The following is a 23,067-nucleotide window of genomic DNA, read 5'->3' on the forward strand; positions in this document are numbered from 1 at the left end:
CCAACCAAAAAAAAAAAAAACCATCTTTCTATTCTGGTTTTTCTCATCTTTTTGTGTGTAAGAAGGTTGCAATCCAGAGGGTTAGTGGCAGCCAATCCATGTTCAAACTACTCTCAACAAAATGTTGGAAAGGTAGGCTCCTTCTGGATAAGATGGGTCAATAGGATGGTCACAGGCTGCACCACCCTGGCGTAATACTGTTATCTTCCTACCAGCCATTGCCGCAGCACCCTGCAAATATCAACAAAAACGGCCTTTGTTATCTTCATATCAAACTGTTCCAGTCACAGGCACCAAATAATACCCACTCCACTATCAGTAAAAAGAAAAAAAACAGTGGGGGATTACAGGTCACGGCAACAACTGTCAATGAATGATCATTGCTTGAAAACACAAGGGAGTAGGAGACTAGCCTGAAGAACAGGCAAGAACTGCCCACTTTGTGTCATAGCTCCTGAACATGAGCAAGTCATCAGAAACCCACCCGGTTTTGTTAACCGCATGGCCAGTGAGTTTAAATTCCTATACATCCCACTTGCACTTTGTAGAACCTGGATTAAGTAGCAAAAACCAGAATACCATTATTATATAGCAATAGATATGTCAAAACATATTTACCTGCAAGTCACCACAGAAAGCCACCAGGTCTCAAAAACCTTTGTCTCAGAGACCGATTCTTCACAAATACTTATCTCAACTATATCATGCAAATAATGCATACTATCAAAACTAACCGACTTACTGTTCACTCCAGTATAGCAAATACTTAACAAACAGCAACAAACACAATGGCCATTCATAAAAACAAGCATATTTTTCAACCCCCATCCAATAAAAAGAAGCATTTTCTTCTATTGTCTACACTCTTCCAAATTTTCTATAGGTAAAATGGACCTTTCCTTCCTGCACTATGATTTGGGGGTGGGACACACCATATTGTCAGTTCCTGATATGATACTCAAAACATAATATTTACTTTGCAATCATATTCAAGTAAATCCTTACATAAAAAAACTAATGCACGAAGGTACAATTAGAAAGAAAACCCAACCATGCTCTACATCTTGTAGAAGCAAAAGTTAGATCACTAGAAGGAAAATGCACCCATGCTAACTTACATTCTATTTTACTAATTAGATTTACTTGTTCCAACTATAAACCTAAGCAATGTTGTAAACTGGTGATTTGCAGAAGCCATATTAAAAAGACACAACCTAAGCAATGTTGTAAACCGGTGATTGCAGAAGCCATGTTAAAAAAAACACACCCATGTAAAGCAGCTAATTGACCAAAATACATATCAGAGGTAGAGGTAACCTACTGCAACATGAGTGGCTTTTACCAAAGCAATGGAAATTAGTTAGTTGTGCGCTCGCTTAACAATGTAACTTGATAAGATGGTATTGGTGAAGATGAGAATGGTAATGTTCATGATATTAAATGTCTAATGTAATAGTAGCATACTCAGAGAATAATAGCAACTATGAAGTTAAATATTAATTGATACAAGGATTACCACCTTTGGAACTGAGTTCAGAAAGTACAAAAAGAACTTATACAGAAGGTTTCGTGCACGCTCTAAGATAGCAAGCAATTAAAACTTTTATGCATGCTCTAAGATGATGAAATTTTTTAATAAATCCATTTTTTTAGAATAGAAACTGGATAAATCTGCTGCATATGGATCATAACAAGTTACATAAAGTAATAGGCACTCGATTTGCTGCGGTGGTCCATTCCTACCAAACCATCAAAATACTAATGCTTACCTGTAACATTGATATCCTAAGTGACTCATAATGCATTAGTAATTAACCATTGTAATACCTTGACATGTTACGATCATAAGTTGCCAACAGATTTATAGTAGAGGCTCTTTGAATCCTCATGTTGTATGGCGTTTCATTTACTCTTGTTAATTGGTTAGAGAAGAAAGCACTTGCTCTCAAGACTATCAATTCTAAGTTAATGGAGTCAGCATTGCAATACCTTCCTTCGAGGTGCCAACTTAGGGGGATCCATAATGACTATGTCCCATACTTCATTTCGAGAAGCAGCATTCTTCATGAAAACTGTTGCATCTTGTTTCAGGAATGATATCCTCCCTGGATCCAGGTTGTTAAGAACAATATTATGGTTGGCTAGTTCCAAAGCAGGAGATGACGTATCAACACCTGTGAATCAATGAACATTAAAAAAGCGACTTGGATGAGAGCATATACCTGCATTATAGATTAGCTGAAAAAGGACTAAAAAGGAACAAAAACGCACATCCTGTTATAACACCCATGATGAGTTTAGTACCCACATTCAAGCTTGCTTTTGTAGTAAAGTAGTAATGCTGAAAGAAGCTTCAACAACCAATTCAGGAGGCATCACATCACACAGTGCATGAGTGTGTATGTTTTCCTCCAACATTACATGTCTTCCAGGTAGGAAAAAAACTACTTCCAATTTGTATTGACAAATGATGCTCACTTTGCCCACGCAGAATGGCCCCCCTTGGAAATGGCATTGAGGTTATGAACCACCCCATCTCTCTTCCACAAAATATTTTTGGTGGACTTTTTTGGACTATCATGGATAGGAAAATAATGGAAAAAGCAGGTGCATTTGTCAATTGTCCCTATCTTGGATACGATGGAATAGACTATTGGTTAGAGCCATAGCATGCTATCTATCAAACCTGCAAACCAATGACATATGGAACATCTCCATTCTATATTTTGTTTCATGTCCACTTTTTGCCAGTGTCGAAATTCAGTTGTTTGGAAAAAGATGATTGCATGAAAATATTACAATGAGGTAGCGAGTTCTTAACATATGAAGTTAATTATACAGGTGGTTCTGGTTTTTCCGTTTGTTCTTTGGCTTATGTATCATTATAGAAACCAAATTGAAAGCCAATCACTTCATGATATTTGTGATGATTGAAGTATAATGATTGAAATGAAGGCAGGTTCACTAGTTTACTCATATTAAAATATAAGCCAACATGGATGCACACAAAATAACCTCAAAAGCACCACAAATAAAAAGTTGTCATGACGAAACCAATATGATAGGATGTTATTTTCGAACACATGATCGCAATCGGAACAAAGATATCATCAAGCAAAATACAGAAGTGGTAGATACCAGTGACATTCAAAGCATGACTACGTGCAGCGTTTAGTGCAAAGCCACCAGTATAGCAGCACATGTCGAGTACTTTTTGACCATCCGAGATGGTCGATATGAATTGACGGTTTTCCCGCTGATCAGCATAGAATCCTGTCTTTTGTCCATCCAATGAGACCATATAGGATATCCCATTCTCCACAACCTGACAAGAAGCAACAGAAAGTGCTCTTGAAATACTAAAACTCTCGTTTCCTGTTTGCACAGAATTGTTGCAACGATTGATATACTTAACACAACCAAACCAAACTACCTCAATAATTCCACACAATAGAAGTAGTTAACATATATATATTTTTGACATATTCTATAATAGAACTGGTTCTTTTGTTAACCCAATACTTGGTGTGAACTATGTGAACCAATCTTAGCCCTTAATCCTTGAAATCTATGGATTAAATTAATCATGGCATATTTGTATTAAATGAAAAACAGAACAGAAATAAATATTGGTGTGCATTCTTGAACAGGGGTATTTGTGGAAAAGATCATGGCATGTTAACACCTACGAACAATCTTATTGAACACCTATGAACACCATATGGTTATGAACACAATCTTATGGACGCCTTATGATTATGAACACATTTTTATGAACATCTATGAACACCTGTGAGCACATTCTTATAAAGATCTTATGGTTATGAACACATTCTTATGAACACCTATGAACATTATGTATAAATTCAATTCAAATTAATATGGTGAACAAGTTGAGTGTGTTTTGGGAACATTTCACATATGAACCTGCAACATGTTCACTTTGATTAACCATTGTTCATGTTAAAATTAACATAATTATTCTAGAATCTTGAAATATGATGATATTATTATGATCCCTAAAAACATGCAAGTAATAATTTGTAATATCTCATTAAAAACCATACAAGTAACTTACACATAAAAAAAATTTAACATCTTATTAAACACCATAAAAGTAACTTGCACACAAAAATTACCTATTTGTTCTTTATCATTAAATCAAACATTTGAAGTAATCTCTACTAAAGAATGAATCTTATTGGACCAATAAGTTCAGAGTTAACATCATATTCTTTGTTAACAAAAGATCCTACCTTTTCTATAATATTTATTTTTAATAAATAAATCAGTCTATACGAAGAAGGTGGTGACAAAATAATTGATTTTCCCTGTAAAGTGTTTCCACCAATGTGAGCATGAATTAGCTCATCAAATGTTTAATTATGTTTCTAGTACCAGTCTCTTAAGTGGCTAAGGCTAAACCTTAGATAATAGGCAAATAGAGGATGAGAAAACAGGCAAGGAGAACAAAAACCAGCAAAAGTTCAGGGGCTCAGATCATTTAAACTTGTTGACCGATCAGTTTTTAATGCTCGCCTGTTGCTTAAGAAATCCATGCATGAAACCTGATTAGACACTAGATATGCATACTGATAAACAGCTTGTCAGATCAGTTCATGGTTCAAAAATTTAGGAACTGGTTGAAAGATGAAACTTTAAAGAGTATAATATTTCTTACCTTCACCCTTTCAGGAGATTCAGATAAATCTTCTTGATCAAGATCAGCCAAATCTAACCCTTCTTCTTTCAATATCTCGGTTGATGACCTCCAGATTATACTCTTGACCACATTGAAACCATTAATACACTTCTTAATAGGCTGCTTGTACTTCTCAACCCAAGCAGCTGAAGAGGCTATCACAGCTAAATCGCCGAAGACATCAATTATAAGGCCTGACAATCTGTAAAAAGTGTAATCATTGAAATGATTGACATGATCGCAAAGAGCTTATGCAGAACAGATAGTAAAATATCAAAGAAAGGTTAGGAACTTGAAGGTTTCTTAACTATAAATTTGAAACCAACATACATTGCTGTTTTCCCTTGTGGATTTTTTTTACTTCTTTTTTTTGGGGGGGAGGGGGGATAAGAAAATGAAAATTAACAAATCAAATCAATACCCATGCAATGTACACTGAACCTCCAGGCATCATATGTGGTATATTGGTTTTGATCTATACATGGTTGATGAACACATAAATAACACAAGGGTCGAGAATCGGGTGTCCTATGGATTGAACCTTTCAACCCATTTGAGTACCTAAAGATTACACACACGAGTTTCCACACTACTCTTTTAAGTGTTTATACTTGACGCTATTGCAGGCCATGTGTCCTTATCCATTCATGAGCGCATACAAAGCCAAGCCCGAGCTTCTTGAACCGACTACACATCACACTCAAAGAGGTAGATCTTTTAATCATGCATGTGCCAAAACATTTTGTCAAAACCCTATTAAGAAGATAAACTTTAACCTAAACTTTCTCGCATCCACTTATCGAACAGGGTTATATCGCGGTCCACATACCTTGGGATACCATAATATGTGCTCCAATCTCTAAATATACGCCTTCCACATTGAATTCAACCTCTAACAATGTATTAGAGGGGAAATGATTGTCCCACCGTTAGGCGTATCCCCCTTGACCCCCACCTTATTGCTCTAAGGTGATAGAGGCAACATTTGTGAGTGTGCACTCTGCACCTTCTAACTTACATTATGTTTGCCTTATCACCTAAATTGATCTCAAATAAATCACAACTACACTAAGATGATTGATGACACTAAAATCACCAACATCAAGTTTCCTATTCAAAATGTGATTTTGTTTCCATAGCATATTGTTTCCATAACAATAACCATAAACCATGTATATATCACCACCTCATTCTCAAGGGCATAGGACGCTTCAAAATATATGCACATCTATTGACCAAAAGAAAACATAATACCTATCTCCTTCACTATTTATAAGACGATATGCATTCGTATTGGCAGAAGGGATCCCCAAATTCTTACGTAATTTGATTGCTGCATCTATTCTTGTTTCAAGCAACTTCTCCACGTTCAATGCACAAGAAGGATCTCTGCACCATTCAATCGAAATTTAGAAAAAGAAAAACTTTGCACTTTAAGTAACATCATGTTGCCAAAACATTCTTGAAGAATACATACCCTGATACTTCCTCCTCTAGCTGCATGAGCCTAACACAGAACATAGAGAAAGAATTGTACAAGCCCCAACCGATTGGCGTTTGTGTCCCGTCAGCCACCAGCACAATGTCACCTGTTTTCGGGGGTGGTCTACCAATGATTCTATCAACTGAACCACTATAAACCATTGGGCTTCCATCACGAAAGAGCTGTGTTTTCCCTCTCTTTAGGATAACCTTTGCAATACCTGCAAAAAAATCCCATTACTAATCAACAAGGTACACATTTTATTATTTGTTGGTAATTGGTATTACACAAATACTTTATAGAACATGCTAAGGCCATATATGAAATGTCAGAAAGAAATATCCATGCTCAAAATAATTCCAGAATTGAAAAGCATACCATGCTTGCAGACACTCATGGGAGCATCCACTTGCTAAGGAAAAGGCTGAAAGATAGAATCATAGTAACAGGAATGTGGATATGGAAGGAAAAAAGGAAGGGAAAAACTTTTTTCTTGAAAATATACATACACCAAGACACACATATGATGATATGAACCATTCGGTTGATATATGAACTATCAATGTTAGCATCCTTTTCTTCTCTTGGACTTTGTGTCCCTACAGCTAAAAACAGTGACATCTGCAGATTGTAACTGTATGAATTGTGAAAGATGAAGGATCTTTCAATAACGATCACTTGAATAATACAACAAGCAACCAAAAAATTCAATCATCTTTTCAGAAAATATATATGTAAGTCTAGCTTAAGGTCTTTCCATTACAAAAGGCGGAGGACTTATCCAGTCACAGTTTTCTGTACACTTGCAAAATATTTTCCGAAGCCTTAAACTTTGAGCTTGTCTACTCCTGAATGAAAACAAGTTATATTTGCAATGGGTCTTTCAATTCAGAAAAACACAAGGCATCATCCATGAATGACTCATATATCCAAGTACATCTAGCCTGAGATTTTTCAGAGTCAGATCACTTGATAGCCAATACATCCATGAAGTAATGGCATAATAACCAAAAATGGTAAATGTTTAAACTTGTCAATATCACAGCTGGTAGATATTACATAAAAATAGGTTTAGATTTTGGTACTAGTTCACAACCAACATCAATCAAATTGGAATACATTTTCATGAAGTCTAAATGTAGTTATCAAACATTTTAGAGAATGGATGAATTGAAGTAATTTAAACATATGAATGGAATTATATCAAGGCGCACATTGCAGGATGGGATGAATTTAGTTGTTTCAGGCATAACACATATTGGACGAAGGAATTACTAGTTTAATTTGGTCGCTGGCATGCCATTTAGACTTGGCGCATGAACACCCACACCCAACTGTCGGATTTGCTAAATTATAAGCAACACATAAGGTGTCCAAACAAAGCAGCAGCAGAATGTTAAAACATGATAGGGGTTGGAAAAGAACACATGACACACCTATTAGGTTGCATTCCCCATAGTAAATCAGGAAATCAGTTATCCCCCAAAGTCGGTTGTGAAAAAAAGAAATTCAAGCATCCCATCCCAAGTATTAAATTCTAATCTTTAATGATTCCGGCACGAAGTTCCTCATCAGGAATTCGCATAATACATACTCTGAAGTGAGTACAGATAAAGCAGATACATACACAGAGAAATGGAGGAAGGGAGGGAGGGAGGGAGGGAGGGAGAGATGACCATTGGGTTGGTTTGAAGCGATATCTTGAAGGGTGGCGGTGGTGGACGTTGGAAGAGCCAGACACCTGGTTATCCGGGTAGAGAGCAACATTGATAAGTTGGGACTGCTTTCAGGTCTTGAGGCTTTTTCCAATATAAGGCACAAGAAACATTTTTCGAAAAGTAACGAATTTAGTCCTTACACTTGTTGTAGTAGTCGCCTCGCCCTCATATATTATTAGAATTAGTTATTATTTTCTGTTGGTTAGTTCTAATTAGTTAGGCTGTGTAGTTTCCTCTTGTATAAATAGTACTGTTCTCTTTTACTTTTATCACACACAGAAATATACAGCTTCTTCTACCTTTTTCTTTTCTCTCAATTTCTCTCTACTCTCTGCTCTCGTCTCACATGGTATCAGAGCAACACAATCAAATCTGACTTTCTTCTCATTTTTCATTCTTCAATTTCAATTCCTTCCTGTTCAATTTTGTTCTCGCTTCTTTCTTCTTCGTCAGTCTCAATATGACTGATAAACAAACAGAAACAGCGAATAAGAACATGAATGCCTCTGCTTATTCGAATCCTTTGTTTCTGAGTCAAAGCGATAATCCTGGAACGATGCTGGTCACGAAGATCTTTGATGGAAAGAGTTTTGGAGCCTGGAAGCGTGCGATGTCTTTGGCACTTTCTGTGAAGAACAAATTAGGTTTTGTAAATGGGAGGACAAAGAAACCTGCAGAAGATGATCCAACTTATGATGATTGGGAGAGATGCAATTCNCTTTCTGTGAAGAACAAATTAGGTTTTGTAAATGGGAGGACAAAGAAACCTGCAGAAGATGATCCAACTTATGATGATTGGGAGAGATGCAATTCCATTGTTATTACATGGATTMTTAATGCAATGACTAAAGAAATCTCTGAAGGACTGATATATTACACAACAGCAAGTGCGATTTGGAAACAGTTGCRTCATATGTTCGAACAATCGAATCTGGTTGTAGTTTTTCAATTGCAGAAAGAATTGAATCAAATAGCTCAAGGAGATGATTCGATCACCACATATTACTCCAGATTCAAACGAATTTGGGATGAATTTGCAGCAATTGATGATTTACCTAATTGCACATGTACTGCAGGAGAGGCTTGGATAAAACGCATGGAAAGGCAGCAATTAGTGCAGTTTCTTTTTGGTTTAAATGATAGCTACATGCAAGTTAGAGGTAATATTCTTCATGAAAAACCTACTCCTAATATTGCTGATGCTTATGCGACATTGATTCAAGAAGAACAGCAAAGAAAGTTACTGCCCTGTGAAGTTGAACGCTGAAGGAATGGCAATGCTGGCTAATAAAAATAATTCTGCACGAGCAAAGGTATTCATGAATGCTGAAATGAAAAGAAATCTTGTTTGCAATTACTGTAAGAAGAAAGGTCACATTAAGGCAGAATGTTACAGATTGATCGGTTTTCCAGAAAGTTTCAAGTTCAATAATCCAAGGAGATCTTCTTCCTTTGTTAATGTTGTTGAAGGAAATGCTGAAATTTCCAATCATGATTACTAACAGATCATGAACTTTATCAATAATTGCAAAATTAAAGAGACTGCAATCTCAAATTCTGGACAGAATTCCTCCAGCAGTTCATCTGATTCTAGCAGTTCATCCGATTCTATCATAGAGAAAGAAGGAAGTGGATTTGCTGCATGTGCAGGTAAAAGTTTGGCTACTCCTATTTCTAGTTTTTGGATTATTGATTCTGGCGCATCTGATCATATGTGCAGTCATAAGTTTTTGTTTTCTACTCTCACAAAACTTCCTAAATCTCACAAAATTTCTTTACCTAATGGTAATACGTTGTTTGTTGAGTCAATTGGAAACATTACTCTATCCAATTCGTTAATTCTGAGTAATGTGCTATATGTTCCATCATTTCATTATAATCTTCTTTMTGTATCCAAGTTGTGTTCCACATATAAATCTCCCGTTTATTTTTYTGATACATATTGTTATATGCAGGACCCTCTCACCAAGAAGCCCTTGGTACTTGGTAAAAGGGTTGGAAATCTCTACTTGCTAAACTCCAACCAAGTCAAGATTTCTGATTCCGATAGTTTTTCTGCATCTAGTACTGTTATGCTAGATAAATGTAACAAGATAGTTTCCTTGTGGCATTTACRTTTTGGTCATCTTCCTTTGTACAAGCTAAAACAAATAAATCTTGCTCCRAATGCTTGTAATAAAGATTTGTTTCATTCATGTGTTRTWTGTCACAAAGMTAGACAACAMAAGTTACCTTTTCCCATTAGTCAATCCAATTCTGATTCTATATTTGATTTGCTTCATGTTGATGTTTGGGGTCCATTTTATACTCCTACATATGATGGACACAAATATTTTGTCACTATGGTTGATGATTAYAGTAGGTCAACTTGGATTCATTTGTTGAAACACAAAAGTGCAGCCTTTCATATCATAAARTCATTCGTTCAGTTTGTACAAACTCAGTTTCATAAAACAGTTAAAGTGATTCGGACTGATAATGCCAAAGAATTGGGCAATAGCATTGAAGGAAAAAATTTCTTCTCTTCCAAAGGTATTATTCATCAATTAGCTTGCCCATATACACACCTCAGCAGAATGGAAGAGTTGAAAGAAAACATAAACATCTTCTTGAAACAGCCAGAGCCCTGATGATCCAATCTGCATTACCTCTAAATTTTTGGGGGGATAGTGTTTTGACTGCAGCATATCTCATAAACAGAATGCCTTCAAAAGTGTTAAATCATCTTACTCCTTTTGAACTTTTATTCAAAGCCAAGCCACAATATGACCATTTACGACCCTTTGGATGTTTGTGTTTCGTTTCCACAAATCATGTAGACAKACATAAATTGCAATCCAGAGCTGATCCACACATTTTTTTAGGATATCCTTTTGATATGAAAGCATACAAAGTTATGCATCTTGAAACCCAAAAAATCTCATATTCACAAAATGTTGAATTTTGTGAAAATGAATTTCCTTTTACCAAACCTCTTCCTTCACCAAATACACATGTTTTGCCATTTCCTACTCAAACTTCTAATCCTGTTTCTTCTGATCATGTTGAACCCGAAAGCTTTGATTCGATCCATTCTTCTGATATACCTGTCCAAACGGCATCCCAGTCACCAAGTCATCCAATCACAGAATCTGAGTTAGAATCTGAGTTTGTGCATACTGAACAAGAGTCTCGAAATCTTGATCATGTTGAATCGGTTACCATTCCTGCATTACGCATATCTTCTAGAGCTTCTAAACAACCTTCTCATTTTGATGATTTTGTTTGCAATCATGTTTCTTCAGATGCTTCAATGCCTTATATTGAAATATGTCCTCATACTATGACTAATCTATGTGTTTCATCTCAGAATCAGTATCCAATTGCTTTAAATAGTTTTAGTCAATCTTTTGTTGCAAATATAATTTCTGTTGTTGATCCCAAATCATATGAGGAAGYTGTTTCTAATCCTTTTTGGCAAGAAGCTATGGCAAAAGAATTTGCAGCCTTAGAAGCAAATAGAACTTGGAAGCTTGTTCCTTTACCTGCAGGAAAGCGTGCTATAGGATGTAAATGGGTTTACAAAACCAAGTTCAATMAAGATGRGACAAYTGAAAGATATAAAGMACGGTTGGTAGCACAASGCTTCACTCAAAAACAGAATGAAGAYTATTRTGAGAYATTCTCTCCGGTTGTCAAGTTTACTACTATCAGATGCATTGTAGCACTTGYTGTCAAACAACATTGGCCCATTCATCAGTTAGACATCAACAATGCTTTTTTACATGGAGATTTGCATGAAGAAGTTTACATGAAAAGACCCAAAGGTATGGTTTGCACAAATGATAACTATGTTTGCAAACTTAYGAAGTCTTTATATGGTTTGAAGCAGGCTTCTCGTCARTGGTATTCAAAGTTATCTGARGCATTAAAAGCAAGAGGATTTCATCATTCTCARAATGATTAYTCTTTGTTTCTCAAAAAKACAAAAGAGTCKTTCACCATWGTGGYTGTATATGTTGATGATGTCATCRTGACCGGAGATTGTATTTCTGAAATAGAAGAGTTRAAGAAGTTTTTGCATAAAACTTTTCAAATCAAAGAYTTAGGYCTTCTTAATTACTTTTTGGGATTGGAGTTCTTGCGAAGTGATCAAGGAATCTTTCTAACTCAGAAGAAATAYCTCACTGAGTTACTTGATGAGTATGGTATTACAACTGCTGAAAAGGTGACMACTCCGTTACCTTGTAATTTGAAACTCATGCCAGACATGCCTAATCCTTTAGAAGATCCGAGCAAATATCGAAAGTTGGTGGGRAAACTCAATTTTTTGGTTCATACTMGGCCTGATTTGGCATTTAGTGTTCAGTTTCTYAGCCAGTTTAATCAAAATCCCTCAAAAGCTCATTGGGATGCTGCYYTACACGTTCTGAAGTATTTGAAAGTATTTGGTTCTTTTGGGTTATTTTTCAATGACAAATCAGATTTCTCTCTTTCTGCTTATTGTGATTCAGATTGGGCATCTTGTCCGTTTTCCAGAAGGYCAGTAAGTKGTTACTTTGTTTCTTTTGGGGGGAGTCCTATATCATGGAAGTCAAAGAAACAAGTAACAGTTTCATTGTCTTCAGCCGAGGCTGAATTTAGATCTATGAGAAGAATTACAACTGAACTTACATGGCTGAGCAGACTTTTGGCAGATTTAAGAGTGGAAAACATTACTCCAATTGCTTTGAAGTGTGATAATCTTGCAAGYATACATATTGCTAACAAYCCGGTTTTTCACGAAAGGACAAARCACATTGAACTGGATTGTTATTATGTCAGAGAACAGTTACAAGCAGGGGTCATTGCTGTGGAATTTACGCCAACAAAGTCACAACTTGCAGATGTTTTTACCAAATCATTACCTGGGCCTAAACATTCTGATGTTATTTGCAAGCTGGGATTAGTTAATCAACCACCAGCTTGAAGGGGGGTATTAGAATTAGTTATTATTTTCTGTTGGTTAGTTCTAATTAGTTAGGCTGTTTAGTTTCCTCTTGTATAAATAATACTGTTCCCTTTTACTTTTATCACACACAGAAATATACAGCTTCTTCTACCTTTTTCTTTTCTCTCAATTTCTCTCTACTCTCTGCTCTCGTCTCACATATATTTCTGCTAACAAAATGAAAATTTGGTTGTTGAGTTGCTAACAATGAAACTGGTTATTTCTGGTTTTAAAAGAAAATCCAAACCCTTTATTTATTATATATGTTATGTATGTGCCTTTTGCAAGGGGTTTGATATATAAATAGACAATAACATTAATTAGTTGTTATTTCTGAAACAATAAATCTCCGAACGTAGGTCATGTATGAATTATTTTCTTATGGTAATAATTAAGAATTGTATATATATATATATATTAATTAGTGGCAGAAAACGAAGAAGAAGGGAATCAATAAAGAAGTAGTAAATTAAGTTGTAGTTGCTTCTTGGTTAATTTGTTTATGGTTTTGCAAAGTTGTAATCAAATTCCCATTCTTTTTTTTTTCTTTTTATACTACTCATATATATATATATATATATATATATATATATATATATATATAATGAGCAAGTCAAAAAGAAAATAAATTGTTTGTTGTTGTGCTTGTATGTAATTAATGTAATGATGTTAACAATACAAATTAAGCCCCGGCCTAGCGTACGTATCGTAATTAACATATTATATATATATATATATATATATATTTATATATATATTATTTATAATTGATGGATGATGATGTTGAGTTGGAAGCTCTTTTCAAAAGTAGGATAAATAATTTGATTCCATGTCTTCCCACTTGTCCAATTATATATATACAATTAGAGACCTACATACATAATACATAATACATAATACTAATAATTAATTAATAACATTGTCTAATTTCCTTTGCTTCTTTCATTATTTTCATTGCTAACAAATCATGAATGATTTCACGTACGTGTGCATGTACATGTAGTAATCCGAATATATATATATAAATATAGCTAGTAGCTACACCCTTTTTAAATTAATTTCACCATTTGAAGCCAGTTGGCTTATTAAGTTTGCATTCAGATGAGATAGCCAAGTTATGTAGAATGTTAATTAATTCATAGTCCAAAAATTAATATTTAAAGAAGAAAGGGAATTAAATTTACTAATTAACTAATGGATGATGTACGTATATGTATGTCTATTCATTAATTAAGCCCATATGGCCAAGAAAGACATACATCCAGCCCCCAGAAGAAGCGAAACATTCGCCCCTAACTGAAGCTTTAAATTGCTTTGCATCCTTGGGTTCATAAAATCTGCAGCCAGCAGATCAACCAGTGACATGTATATCAATATCCCAGCTGAAGCAGAGTTCAAGATTCCTTCCACTATCAGGGATGTATTGCTGTCTTCTCTATAAACGTTTGATATTCCAATACCTACTGCAATCCCTATTGGTGTCGTGAGGGAGAAAAATATTGCCATCATCGCACTTGACACAGATGTAAATTTTGCCTGCAATCATAATCATGCATGCCCAAGACTTTGTAAATTTCAGACCAACCAAATTACAGCTACTTGGCCTAATTAATTAGGAATTACATATGGAAAATCAATGTTGTTACACCAAAGAGACAAAAGGTGATCAACTGACGCTATATATATATATATATATATATATGGAGATGCAAGTAGCACCTGAGAGATGCATCCACCAAGTCCCATGCCTTCAAAGAACTGATGAAATGACAAAGCTGCAAGTAAAGACTTTATGGTCGAGATACTTTGACAAGTCCCCAATGAGAGTCCAATTATGACCGAGTGAATGATGACTCCCAGCTCCAACACCTAATAATTAGTTAAAACAAAACATGGTAATTTCAATGTCATTGTATTACATATACATAATAATTACTTCAGTTTGCAATATTACTTGTGATATGATACGGTGCCTGATGAGTTCTGATTCAAGAGATGATATGAGGGAGGTGCCATGAGCATGGCCATCTGTGGCATGTGCATGGACATGAAGATGAGCAGCATGGTCATCACTACTAGTGCTCCCGGACTCGACATGCACCTGTCGTGGCTTTTGTTGCTTGTTGAAGTGCATCTTTCTGTAAAAGCTGGTTGCAAAGGTGTCGATTGCAAGGGCCCCGATGGCACAGGTCATGGCAACAAAACCCGCAAAGGGGAATTTAGCCCATGGGTTATGAGGAAGGCAAGGAGAAGTTAGATGTTCAAAAGCATCAGGTAAGATGTGGATAAAGCCAGTGGCTAGAATGACGCCAGCAGCAAAGGCCTTGATCATGAAGAATATATCATTATCTGGGTTGAGAGCTTCCACTTTCTTACCAAGCTGAGGGATGGTAACACCAACTCCACCAGCAAAAAGGATGGTAAGCATAGCAGCTATTTTGTATTTAAGAGAGTCGTGGTGTCCGATGATATTGGTGGTACTGCTGTCAACCTGCTGCAGTTTGCAATGTGGTGCTACCATGGTTGGCAGGAGAGCAAGGAGGAAGAAGCTAATGAGGTAAAAGTGATGGGTCATATTGAGCTAAATACTGGGTTAACTTGGATATATAGCTCACTAGTTTTGGAGTGCAAGTGTTATAGAAGGTGGATGTTAAAGACAAAATATGTTTTGATTGTGTTTGGTCATGAGCTATATATATGTGTGCCTATATTATATTTTATTCTCCTTCCACCCACCTCCTACCTCACCTACATCTTTCAAATCTCTATGTCTAGCTCTGAATATATATGTATATATATGTATGTATATATAGTGAGAGAGAGAGAAAGAGAGAGGGAAAGGTGGAAGGGGAATAAAAAAGGGATGGTCTTGCCTGAGTGGGAGAGAATCGACGAAGAAGATAGATGGAGGGACAAGAATGAAAGATGGGAATACAAATATACAATTAGGAGTAGTAGTAATTCATAGTCGTCTTAATTAATCTTAATCTTGATAGATATTAATTGTTAGCTAGCTAGGATATATATATATAAAGAAAAATATGAAGAGAATTATAGATGTACGAGTATTGGTAGTATTCAAAGGGTAGGGTATCAATTTGTTCTTTTGGAACGGTTCTTGGTTAACTCTTTGACCCTCTGATTATAAAGCAATCCTTGAAACATGCGAAAGGATATGTGAGTGGCCAAATATATATTGAAAAAAAGTAGCATCAAGACCGATTAGATCAATCGAGCTAGCTAGCGGCAGGAATCATGCATGCATCTTGTATTACATATACCAAGAGTTAAATGGTAACGACCATTTTATGGTTGAGATTAGTTTATAATTGTAAGATGCTCGGTTAACTTTGTTTTCTTTTCTTTGAATGACAGCATAAAGAATTTAGGAGATGGAAGAAGGGAATATGTTATATATATATATTAGGAATTAAATTGAAGAAGATGAGCACATGATGTGAACATCCATGGCTCCATAACCACCTTTTTTGAATGGATGTTACGACACTCCCTTGTGGGTATGTCCTCATATCTATATATGTACCCTTTTTAATTAGATATTTGTCAAATCAATGCCATCAACAATCAATGGATGGAGTGGGATTAATTGGAAGTGGAAGTGGGAGTGGAAGTGGAAGTGGAGGAGGAGCCTTCCAACTCTTAATTTTGCTTTTTACTAATTCATTAACTTCCATCTGCCACCTTAATGTATTAGTTTCTACATCATACTAATTAATTGGATTGGACCTTCTTCGTATATATATATATATATATATATATATATTACCGAAATGAAGAAAATGAAATGTTATTATAAATGAAATATATTTATTGTGCAAGTACAATTGTACCCTTACATCCATTCCAATATATACTAATGGTTTATATATATATAGTTTAGAGTTTAGGGTTATACTCCAACTACACTTAAAACGAAATCTAAATTAAAAGGCTATTATATATGTTATAATTAAACTAATATCATATTTGAAATTAAAAACATATATGTGAAGACATAATACAAGTAAAGAGAATATAATTAATTGGCATTCATTTATGCATATAAAAATTATCAAGATGAGTTCAATAACAAGCTTCATATATATGTATAATGGTATGTGTAGGGGTGTACGTCCACTTTGTTGCATTATTGCTTTCCAATTAAAACAAATTCATTTAGCTCCAAATTTTAAGTTTGAATATATAGATTTCTTTGTCTCCTCATATCACAAACTTTTTTGGGAATATAATTAATACATATATTGATATTTTTGCCATGAAGTTTATAATTAAACTTACATACAACCAACCGTAAACACGACAAGTATTTAGTGGATAACTTGACTTTTATCAACTTCTTCAAGTATAAAACATATGTATATAACAAGTCGCGTTTTAAGAACTTGACTTTAATTCTTAATTTATTGGATTCAAAAAAACTAATTCAATATATGACATATTAATTTTAAAGCGAATCAATAATATATATGATCTGCTTGGGACATTCTTTCTTAAGACACCCATGCATGTATAGCCCTTCTCTTTATAATTAAGAGTTTGATTAGTTTCATGATATCGATTTTCTAACAAATATTATACTGTTGATTGGTCAACTTAATTAATTAAGGGGTTTTAATTTAAATTTAAATAGTAATAAGTAGTATGTATCAGTAGGACATTATTTTTAATATCTTTTGAAAACAAATTGTTTATTCTCTCTTTCATTGATTTGATGATAATCTCTTTTATATATTACAAAGTATTATGTTTCTGCCTTCCAGTTCCAGCGTTCATCATTGAGTCTATTCAATGATCGTTGAGACATGTACAGTAAATCCATCAGCGACAGTGATACTTCAAGAAGACAAAACTCATACCAAATAACTTTCATCGAAAGTCGAAGACTGAAACAGAATATTAGAGACTAGCGCATTCGTGATCTGAAGCGGCATTCAATTATTACAACCTGGTCAACATATGTGTGAAGACTGCCCAAGCCTCAGCGAATGCTGAAGAGACCTTCAGGGTCATTCCAGCATTCAACGATCAAATGAAGCTTGTTGTGCAATATTGCTTTTGTCTTGTCCTTCCACACACAAAGGACAAACTCATACCTTTTTCTAGAGTATAGTACGGTACGAAGCCGATTAGTTGACTCTACTACCTACCAACTCCATGAAAGGATGTTTGTTCATGAATAGACTTTTGTATTATTCACTGTAGCAAAAGACAAACTTTTCTCTAAAAGTTTGACGCTTGTTCAAACCCTACTGCATTGCATTAAATGTGTATTTAATGCAATGTGTATATTAGATATGTACTATCTCCATGCAGAGATACCTTAATCCTTACGTGCATACGTGAAAGAACACATACATATCTAAGAACACTTACGCTTATCTTCAAAGCAAGTTAGAATCTTTTTTCAAGTATTCTAAAAAGATCTTACCCAAAAAGAACTCATTTTCTGCTTAGTTTTAACAGTAAATCTTTTCTTTTTGCTAAGATCATTTGTGTGTAACTTAGATTGTTTTAGATAAGTTATATTTACTTTATCTATTTATGGATACAATATTGTAAAATTTGTATTGATCATTCTTTATCAATATATATTTTAAATTTGAAAAGTTTTATGTGTTTGTATTCATCCCCCCCCCCCCTTCTACAAACTGTTTCTATAAAACTCTTGTAGACCTTTACGCTGACCAACAAAAATTATAACAAACTTGAAGGAAATCCTTTCATGAAGTTTGTATACATTCAAATTAAAATCAATATTTGTTACCGAAACAAAGAGAGATATTGTATTAGTTGTTTGTCAACAATATCAAAGAAGAAAGTAACATATATATATATATATATATATATAAAGCAAGAAGCAAGATAATGATTTAGTCTTTGATTGTAATCGAACAACACATAACATAACAACCTTAATTACTTGATATAGCCACCAAGGCATATATCCGATTCTTTCTTTTCAAATTGAAACACCGGATGCTTTACGTTTTATACACGTTTACTAATAGAATGTATAGATGACATAAAACTTTTTTATTAAATTAGACAAGCCACTAGCTAGCTAGAGACTAGAGAGGATGAATTGAATAATTGGTGTTATTATGATTTAATAATTAATATATACTAAGAAAAAACTGAATCACTAAATCAAAAAAAAAAAGCCTTAAGGCGATGGAAGAGATCAACACAACAATATTAATTTGGGTTGCAAAGACAATATATTGTTGAATGAAACTATGGATTATATGTTTTTTATTTCAAAATTCCAAATTCATCTTCCTGGTATGCAAATATGATCCCTTTACTTTGGTCTTTTTTTATTTTTACGGACATTTTTTTAGATAAATAAATGTGCCAATTAGAGGGACCAAAATTGTAACTTAATTAAAAAACTAAAGGAACCAAAAGTGTAACTTGATTACTTAGTCATTGGAGAACGTGTTTACGGTTGCCTCACCTGATCAATGTCAAACTAGAACCCCTCCCAACTCCCAAAGCAATCGTTAATCCCTTCTCTAATGAACCCCAACACCACCACCGGCATCCCCCTTCTCCACATCACCGGCCCTTTCACTCTAGAGTCCAGACCATAACTCCTCCCAACTCCCAAAGCAACCATTAAGAACATCTCCAATCGTCCGGTAAATGCCCAAATTTACCCTTTCAACCTACCGGCAATTTAGGTTTTGTTTTGCCGGCCAACATATATAGATGACATACATGTCGGGTCTCTTTCCACGGCAAAAAGGTGGGGACCACCTCTATTTTCAATTAAATAATATAAATTAACACATACACACATATTACTTTACAAACCACGTTATTTGTATAAATCGTACAAGTCTTATTCAACCAATCATAATTTTTCATTTTATTCATTTTTATTGTAGTTATGAGAGGTTGATTAATTATTTTTTATTATGAAGAGTGTAAATCATGGATATTATCATCTTCATCATTTTAATTTTAGTGAAATAATGAAACAGTTTCATTAAATTTCATTAAATATTATATGAAACAATTTCATAACCATATATGAAATAACTTCATAAAATAAGTATTATATGAAACAATTTCACAAGATTAAACAATTTCATAATTTTTTTTAATAAGATTAAACAATGAAATTGACGGATAAAGGTGGTTTGCACAATTTGTACAAATTGGGTAGTTTGCATTTGATCGCTCTTCTATATATATGTATATATATATATATATATTATTAATAACACAAATATTTTTAAATTTGTGCTATTTGAATGAATAACATAAATAATTTTTGTTCTTATATATATTATGTAAATTAATATATATATATATATTTAAAAACTAAATTTTAAAAAAGAGAAAAAAAATTCAACATTAACAAAAAAATAACAAAATATAAATTTATAACAGAATTTAATATATATGATATTGGATAAAGGTAAACATAGTTTCATAAGAGAAATTTTAAAAACTAAAAACTTAAATTAAAGGGTCACTGGTTTCCGCTAACCATATAGTGACTAGTTTTCTGCTATGTTTTGAGATCCTTCAGCTTGGTCTTGAACTTCTTCTCTAAATTCTTGATGTTGAGATACTCGATATTGAGATCCTTCATATTTTGATCCTTGTACATACATATCAACATAATTCTGTTATCTCTCTCTCTCTATTTGAATTTTTTTTCATTTTTTATGAACTCATAACATATAAGATCAGTGAACATAATTTTGTCATCCACCAATCTTATATCTATTGCATTATTCTAAGCTTGAATTTCATTCATTCTCATCATAACTTCATTATTTATGACTATACGTTTGCTCATTTTATTATCATATTGGTACCTTGATTTTGGCAATTAACAAGAACAAAATATTGAGTCGATGCTACTATACTCTCAGAATCATTAGGATGTTGCACACATGGTCAAATTTAAAACCCTTTTTATAATAAGATACATCGAGTTTTAACGTCTGTTTCGCTTCATTCATCTATAAAAAATAATCATTTATCTATGAAAAATAATGTTATATTCAAATTAATAAAACAATAAATACATACAATATCTTGTTTAGAACCACTAGTTGGATTCTTCTTTTAAACTTGATTGATACACCCTTATAATTTTTGGCAACTTTCAAAATGCAAAACATTCACACTAGTTCTAATGATCTTCTTGATCAAGGATTAGTTGCAAACTATTCAATTGCATGAAATCAAGGGCTGTTTGGTTTAAGGATTTGGAAACAGCCCTTAATATAACCTGCACCCTTTAGTCGAATCATCAATAGATTCGCATTTCCTAGTGTTTTACACTACTGTAGTGTGTGTGGATGGTGTTTATGTTGTATATACATACATAAGCAAAACAGGATTGAGGTCTGTATCATGTGTCTGTTGGTCTTGTATGTAAAACCAAAAATGTAAATGGGTGAAAGGAGGGTGGTGTTAACTTTTGCTTCAAGGATGGAACAGGGGAAAAGGGAGGTAGGGCGATGGCCCTAGTTTTGGCAGATGTTGCAAGTCATGGCAAGGAGAGTTTTTGGTTTGTGTTGCCAGAGATAAAAATGGGGATATTTACCTTTTTAAGTAATATGTCAAAGGGGTGTAAGAAAAAAGCACCTAAACAACCATGGGAGGCAAGAACCAAATCCCACGATTTTCAAAATTATAGGCACCAAGATTGTTACAAAAACAAAAGCACATGCACCAAATTCGTGCTTCTCTCTGTGCATTATAAACAATCGCGTTAAATATCTTCCGAATTTGTAGTTTTTCTGATAAATATTGTAGAATTACAAAGGTTTGGAGGTTCTTTAATGTTTAATGGTGGAGTAGTCAGAGGGTGAACAGATTGGCTAATTCCACTCCCTTTAGTATAATTAAAAGGGACCTAGAAATGAACTTGTCAAATTAGACACCATTGTCCATCAACAGATCATTGCCAAAACCAAAAACTATAAAGGAGGAAAGCTAATGCAGCTGATTTGGGGATTTCTTCAAATCCAAACAGCCAATTAAACAAATAAAAGTTTTAAGTAACAAAACTCTTATTGAAATCCTGTTAATAAGTGGGAAAATAAAATACAAGGACAAAAGATGTTGGGATACCAGAATGCATTAGGGGAATATGGGATCCATTTCATATGGGCAACGTACAGCACTCGGATCACTATGAACCAAGTGAATGAGAGACTCTAAATTGTTGCCTTTCTTATCAAAAATGGGATAAAGAAGAAAAGGAAAAGAATGCCTCAGAAATTGGATGAGTGTACTAATCAAAGGAAAAACCTTTTCAGATGGTACGGACAATACATCATACATCATCGGCAATTCCATTCCCCTTCGGCTCACTATTCTAAGAAATAAACAGAGAGAGATTAGCCATTGACGAGCAGGAAGGAAGGAGGGAGGTGAAGTTGGTCGATGAAATAAGGGGATGGAGATGTTGCATCTTTATAGGCTGATCAGGATCAAACCCTAGTTTTTCACAATTCCAGTGAAATTACCACAACACCCTTCCACGTGGATTTTGCCATTCTTCATTTCTCTCTCTCCTTGGACCACTAGCAAATATTCAATCCTTTAAACACGTAAATCACCCGTAAATAAATATCCATGTTTGTATATATTAGAAAACTACTTGCAAGATACATCTTAATAATCATATTAATAAATTGTATTTTTTGTGTAGTTTTTTAATTTAATTGTTTTATTATAATTTAATTTAAGTATAATAACAAAGTAATTTATATTTGGTTTAATAATATAATTTACTTATAAAGATAATAATTAATTATTTTGTTAGAATTCGATAATTATCTTAATTATATTTTAGATTTTTTACATTTTAAAATTATATTTTTGTCCTATATTTGATTATGTTTATCCGCAATTAATTATACGATTTCAAATATCGAACTTTAATAAATTGTATTTTTGCATAATTTATTTGTAATCTTGAATTTTAAGTAAACATTGGTTTTATGTGGTTTTGAGAAAGTGATAATGTTTTTATTTTTTAATAAAATATAAATTTAAAAATATCATAAAATTTTGAAGAAAAAAATATCGATATTAATATTAAATTAATCTTTTTAAAAGTTCTTGTGTTTTGATGTAATTTTCTTAATTAAATTTTTTTAATTATAATTTAATTTAAGTTTAATAACAAAGAAATTTAATT

At 33.8% G+C, this 23,067-nt stretch overlaps 2 protein-coding genes and 1 non-coding gene across 4 annotated transcripts; all 3 read right to left on the reverse strand.

Annotated features, from left to right (window-relative positions):
- Nucleotides 1–10: 10 nt before the first annotated feature.
- Nucleotides 11–7,952, reverse strand: LOC112500736 (ribosomal RNA large subunit methyltransferase I). Of its 2 annotated transcripts, none has more exons than XM_025104303.1 (8): nucleotides 7,862–7,952; nucleotides 6,180–6,405; nucleotides 5,957–6,091; nucleotides 4,682–4,904; nucleotides 3,139–3,325; nucleotides 1,990–2,174; nucleotides 414–551; nucleotides 11–231 (listed from the first exon to the last, which is right to left on the reverse strand). In XM_025104303.1, the coding sequence occupies exons 1-8, from the start codon at nucleotides 7,950–7,952 to the stop codon at nucleotides 103–105; spliced, it is 1,314 nt and encodes a 437-aa protein (XP_024960071.1). In that variant the 3' UTR covers nucleotides 11–102. The 2 variants fall into 2 exon arrangements, with proteins under 2 accessions (XP_024960071.1, XP_024960073.1); XM_025104305.1 differs by lacking the exon at nucleotides 7,862–7,952 and adding an exon at nucleotides 6,564–7,371.
- Nucleotides 7,953–14,058: 6,106 nt separating this feature from the next.
- LOC112500895 (zinc transporter 1-like) lies at nucleotides 14,059–15,590 on the reverse strand. The gene is made up of 3 exons (XM_025104505.1): nucleotides 14,827–15,590; nucleotides 14,592–14,741; nucleotides 14,059–14,408 (listed from the first exon to the last, which is right to left on the reverse strand). The coding sequence occupies exons 1-3, from the start codon at nucleotides 15,445–15,447 to the stop codon at nucleotides 14,103–14,105; spliced, it is 1,077 nt and encodes a 358-aa protein (XP_024960273.1). The 5' UTR covers nucleotides 15,448–15,590; the 3' UTR covers nucleotides 14,059–14,102.
- Nucleotides 15,591–22,130: 6,540 nt separating this feature from the next.
- On the reverse strand, nucleotides 22,131–22,213 carry LOC112501326. Its single transcript, XR_003067460.1, has one exon. It is a non-coding gene; the product is annotated as a small nucleolar RNA snoR117 (small nucleolar RNA).
- Between the last annotated feature and the right edge of the window lie 854 nt (nucleotides 22,214–23,067).

This window comes from Cynara cardunculus, assembly GCF_001531365.2.
Source record: "Cynara cardunculus var. scolymus isolate 2C chromosome LG 17, CcrdV1, whole genome shotgun sequence".
Taxonomy (NCBI): Eukaryota; Viridiplantae; Streptophyta; class Magnoliopsida; order Asterales; family Asteraceae; genus Cynara; species Cynara cardunculus.